This window comes from Danaus plexippus, chromosome 2, assembly GCF_018135715.1.
Source record: "Danaus plexippus chromosome 2, MEX_DaPlex, whole genome shotgun sequence".
Classification (NCBI taxonomy): Eukaryota; Metazoa; Arthropoda; class Insecta; order Lepidoptera; family Nymphalidae; genus Danaus; species Danaus plexippus.
Window position 1 is genome coordinate 5,831,128 of NC_083537.1, and position 6,000 is coordinate 5,837,127.

Consider the following 6,000-nt stretch of genomic DNA (forward strand, 5'->3'; position numbering starts at 1 on the left):
GTTTCCTTGAAGTAATTTGTTTTTAATAATGTTAATTAAAAATCATGTTAATAGAAGGTGGCAGTCGATCTTACTTCAATAAAATTGAACTTGCTCTATTTTTTTTCTATAAAACAGAAGTTTTAATGTCCTGTTTAGAAAAACAAGATTGATACAATACAATTAGCTGCACGCGATAAATAAATAAATTGTTGTAACGTCTTTTCAAAGAAACATTATAAAAATACTTATTACTTACCAATGATTATTATATAAATATGATATTATTGATGTTACATTGATTGTTATATTAATAACGATAGTCATTCATTCGCCTATAATGCCTCAAAGCAGAACAAAATTATTATTATCCAAGAAATATCGTAATGTTCTTGACCGTTTTATACATGAGACGGAACTATATCCGAAGACATTATTTCGTCTTTTACGTTTTTGTTTTGAGGATAATGGCGGACAATAAATTCGTTACACATTTTATCCTATTTTAAAAACGTTTCACACAAAGTTCAAGTATCATACCGTGGCTATAAAATTGTCTCATTTTATTTTCCATATGGTTTTTAGAATAAATAAATACTGTTCATATTTAATTTGTATGTTTCTTTTTATTTTGAATTGTGAAATATTAAAATTTAAAAAAAAGGAACCATTCTTGCTATTATCATGTAACGAAGGTAACATATCTATGTAGTAAAATCTTGACTATATAAAATTTCACTGTATCACTAACAACTAAATAGTAACTAGTTTTATATGTGTCTGAGCACAAAATGAAAAAACTCAACTTGTTACCGGACTCTATAAAGTTACGAAATTTGTTGAAGAAAAAACTTAATTGAAATATTTTCTTTATCAAATTAGGCACAATGAAATAAAAATATCAAAATACGTACCTTTCCAAGCAGAACTTTGCACTTCTTTAACTTATGGTATAAAAAAAAAGAATATTAATTCCGTTTTTCCTTGGATATCAGCACCGTATGCGTTTGTAAAGTCAAAGTTACGATAACGTTATAATCAATGATCGTGGGCAGGTGTCAATATTTTCCTCCAGTCACGAGGTTCGAGTGTGGATGATAAGGGACGAGGGTGAAATGAGAGCATTGGAACAAGGTATAATCTTATAACACAACACAAGATACGATTGAAACATCCAGCCACGAGGTCTGATTTAGTCACAGTATGTCTCCTGTTTTCACCACTAAGAAAATGAACCTTATTTTTTTATTTAATACACTACGCGCGTAGATTTTTAAATCAATTTATAATAAGAATCGAACCGGAAATGTATCAATGATAAATTGTTCAGGTAAATAAAGAGTCAAACAATACAATGGAATGTTTCGAGCAGTTTCAACCCAACTGTTACAATTTATACATTAACATTGCTTTTTATACAAATCACGTGTAGACAATAAAACACTGAGATTCTGAGCGCGCGTTCTGTTATGGTGTACCCATATGAAGAGCAATTTTCATAGTAAACGTCAAAAGATGTCCATGGCACTAATTTGTTGTTAGTAAGAATAACGCCATATTGTTTGTTACGAAATAAACATTGATGTAGATCTAAAAGAATCTACATAAGATATAAATATATATATATATATATATTAATAATTAAGTATTGTATAAAAATTTAAGTGGCTAATTGCTGTATTTTTTTTAATATCTTGAAAAATATATTGTATTTATGAGAAAGGTAACGGAATAAGCACTGAGCACTCTTATGAAATCAGAAATTCAAATATGCTTGTTCATTAAAGTCATTAAGTAAATACACATAATTGATTTTTTTTTAATTTAATCAACGCCAGCGAATTAAAAAAAAATATTTGAAGAAAAAGAAAGAAAATTATGTTTATTTTAAGACTATCATAACATGTTTGTCTGGTCTTTAAATTTTCATTAAAAATTCAATTACCCTCTCATCCATATAGCTCAAAGATAATAAAGTTTGATGCTGTAATGTCACGGTAAGTGAGAGAATATACCATTAATCCATGAATTATTAAATATTTCGATAAATAAGTGATTTGTTCATTGTTCTTAATCTTTCATTTGGATATTTGGATTAGATTGGATTGGAGATTGGAAAAGCACATGTGGATTAGTTTTAACTAAGTTAAGGATCTTCATGCGATAAAACAAAATACTTATAGAGCTAAAAATTGTTGTACACAATTTCGAAAATAATGAAGAGCGAGATTTAAAAGATAAATTATTAACTAACTTTTTAAAAATATTATTAAATTAAATAGTCCATTAAAATGTTTATAAAGTAAATAAATAATGTACGCTATAACGCATGCTAGCGCATGATGTTGGACGCCAGTTCTTGTTATAACATGTGCAACGTCAATAATCCGGAGTTTTATTCACGGAGCGTTCGTCTTAATTAATTGATTCTTGGTTTTTAATTACTCCATCCATTAACTAGAATACCTTAACATTATTATTGCTCTATTGTTCCATGTTTCTAATAGAACCGGCGTGGACAATTTTTTTTTTAATGTACTGTTTGTTGGCTTATAAATTATTTCCATTGGGGGTGATATATTTGTGAATGTAAGGAAATTAATGATGCCTCACCGTAATGTTATCTTATATTTATTGATAATTGGCAAAAAGTACCCTTGTACCTTCTTTCACCTATTGAAAATATATTAATATGGTTTGAATCTCAATTACAAATATATAAAAACATTTCATGACGTATTCATACACAAGGACTGGTGGTCGGTGTCACTCAGTCCCCAACCAAGTTCTAAAGAGCCAGTCTCGTCCATCCAAATATTTAGCGGAGAACGGAAATTAATTTATTTAAATAAAGACAATTTATATCTCAAAAGAAAAAAACTCCCTCGACTACCACCACTTGCAGTGACAGACCTAGGCTGGAATATTTACAAATCATCAGCCAGTAACATCATCAATTATGAGCGTACCCAATTCTGAGCTCGGATAAAGCAAAGTTCAATCTCTTTAAATCACTCCTCTCCGCAATTGACAGTCAGAGAGAAATTGAGGTCTTATGATTCACTCACTCACTATCCTCGACTAAAACATTTTTATTATTCCTTTAGTAGCCTCACTGTATGTACATAATAAAAGGTACAATAACAGTACAATACCAGTCAATAGGTCAGTAAGTTAAGCTTAGGGATGTATAAAACACAATCTACATAGATAGTGCGGACTTTCATTGTAGTTATATTTTCTGTACGCCAAAAAATAATCAAAAATGTAATTTTATATTATTATCGTCTGGTGGCCCGGTATACCCTCCCTGGCGCCCGATGTTCTCTAGGAGAGCGAGCGGGAGTCTTCTGGTATGTGCTAACCTGCGTTTAACTCGCAGGTTAAGCTGATTGGAAAAATGAGCAAAGTCATCTATTGAAATTATAGGCAATGATACGGATTTTTGGGTTCTAATTGGTTACTTGACACGTAAAAATAAAAGAAATTGAAAAATTGTCTTATTTTCATTCAGAAACATCGTTTATGAAATTTGTAGTAATAATGATTAATTACAATTTTAATAGTCAGAAGACACATTAACGAAGCCTTAGGAAATAGGACAGTAAATTTAAAATTAAATTATCATTTGTAGAAATGCTTAACTGTTATAATAGTTGTATAATGTATATTCTATCAGTTTTGCAGAAACCTTTTTCGGGTATCTTAGTACGGGTTGGTCGATTTGTGCCGGACTTATTTAAATGTAACTTTAATTGCCTTATTTAAATTAAACAACATTGCAAACTCTTCTTTCATCCAAAGAAAAGAAAATAGTGAATTATGGCACATTGATAAGACGACCTTATTTTGTGACATGATCTCAACGGTTAAAAAATATGATTGGAACATTGTACAAACCAAATTGACTAATAAGATAACAATTGATGTCAAATCTAATCCTTATCTATTTTTCTATTCAAATTTTTTCTGATTTAGAAAACTCCAACTGATTAGATTACAATAAACTCAATATTGAATTTGATGTACATTCGAGTTAATCTATATAAAATCTTTCAAAATATTCCACTTTTTAAAAACATATCTTTGGTCCACTTTAATTTAAATAATTATACTAAAAATATATATGTGTATTTAAATGTAATTACACGTCTTATTGCTTTGTTTAAAGATTAGTACAATGAATGCCCACAATATCATAATTTTTGATGTCACAATTTATGTACAGCTTTAATTAAGGCGAATTATGAACTGAACAATGTTTACAAGTAATTAACTTAAAGCAAACGTGGAAGTAAATTGTATATTAAGTTCTTTTGTACATATAACTAATTAGTTCGTGAGTAAACTGATTTTCTGTATGTAATATTGAATATCGAGACGCGTTCGAGGTGCAAAATGTGGGTAAATAATCCATTATCACTGTTATTTTTCTTAAATACGTTTGAGTGTTGTCCTCAAGGTGATAAACCTTTTTACTGCTCGATAATATTTATTTGTCACGATCTCAGTAATATGATAAACGAGTCACATGGTTTTCTCGTCATGGCCACAGTGTAGGTAATGTCGCGTATCTGCTTCGTTTTATATATAACGTACTCTTTTTAAGTATTCAAGTCCATTCGCAATTTCTTAAAATGTACTCGCACTATATAAAAAAAACTTGTTTTTGAGGTCATTTCGTATCTTCACGATCTTCGCATAAAATATATTTTATTTTTTTATGTTATTATTCACTTTTTTGAGTTCATAGTGTACAACTAAAGTACATACGAATATAATGGTAACAACTTAACAGAGAACTTTTATTGTATCGCTTCTAAATATACGATCATATAAAACTGAGAGTTGATATTTAGGATTTTACGTAAATTTTACACTTCTAAAAAAAAAAATTTACATTAAATCTAGATTGTTTCAATATTAACTATAAATAACTAACGAATTCATATCGAATGAACTGAGAGAAGTAGATATCTTAAAAAAAAAAATATTCAAAATATATTAATGAATACTACCGTAGTTGCTGACCTCGATGTTCTACCAGTTTTTCCCGTAGCTTCAAGATGTAACTTCACAGCTTCCAATCCAGATCGCTTTCCGTTTTCACGTCGTGTTGACTTTGGTGACCGCGTTCCTCGACTCTCTTGCTTTATAACTTTTTGATCACTTTTAGGTCCATCTTTGATTTTTAGTTTATTATTTGTTTTTTTGTCTAAACGACTCTGAGTCTTCATTTTAACATATGTAGAAGATCCAGTAATTCGTCATATTATCGATTTATCTCCGTTTCTTTATCCGATAATTGATAATTGAAACAATTGCCACAAACACAAATGTAAAACGAAACCAAAAATATACGAATCGATAAGATATTATAAGAAATAGAGAACTATGTGATAAAAAAGTTACACTAAAGTCAGCTGCTTCGACTACGTGATGGCGGGGAACCTTTGTGTTAGCACCTCCGCAGTAGCACGTAACTTTTAAAAACCTTGAACCGAAGCCGACGGTTTTACATGGCCACTTACAGAATTTACACAAACACTTAATATATTTACATTTAGATTATATAGTGACTACCAAACACTGTATGCAAAAGCGCGAAGACTCGGACTGACACGCGCTCGTTTAGAACTAACGAGCGCGGACGCATTCGATGACTATCAAATTAATTAAAAGGATCTTGTGACAAAGCTGTTTGGTTGTCATTTATTGTTAAGAATTTTATTATTACGTAAAAATATAAAAAAATATATACTATGAAGATGATTTTAGGATGATAATCCATGTGAGAATTTTCCCCCATTTTATTGACCATCAAGTTTTTTCAGTATTTTGAAACAGAATCTTTGTTTTGTTATTTGTGTTATAACTGATATAGAAATTAAAAACTCCAGAAAAATTGGAAAGTGTGTAAACCATATCAAATTTAGGCAAACATTATTAAAAACAAATTCTATACAATAACCATATTTTAATTATCATCGACGAATTGAATGACATTTTAATGACTTCTGT

General features: G+C 29.7%; 1 protein-coding gene across 2 annotated transcripts in view; it reads right to left on the reverse strand.

The window, feature by feature from the left end:
* Nucleotides 1-5,593, reverse strand: part of LOC116779656 (sodium/hydrogen exchanger 9B2) — a 28,431-nt gene extending 22,838 nt beyond the window's left edge. Inside the window, exon 1 of one of the 2 annotated variants that reach the window (XM_032674047.2) lies at nt 4,998-5,593. In XM_032674047.2, coding sequence (XP_032529938.1) covers nt 4,998-5,216 — 219 coding nt within the window. In that variant the 5' untranslated portion in view covers nt 5,217-5,593. Of the gene's footprint in view, nt 1-893; nt 1,343-4,997 lie in introns of those variants that run through there. The other variant, XM_032674050.2, reaches the window with a different exon arrangement.
* Between the last annotated feature and the right edge of the window lie 407 nt (nt 5,594-6,000).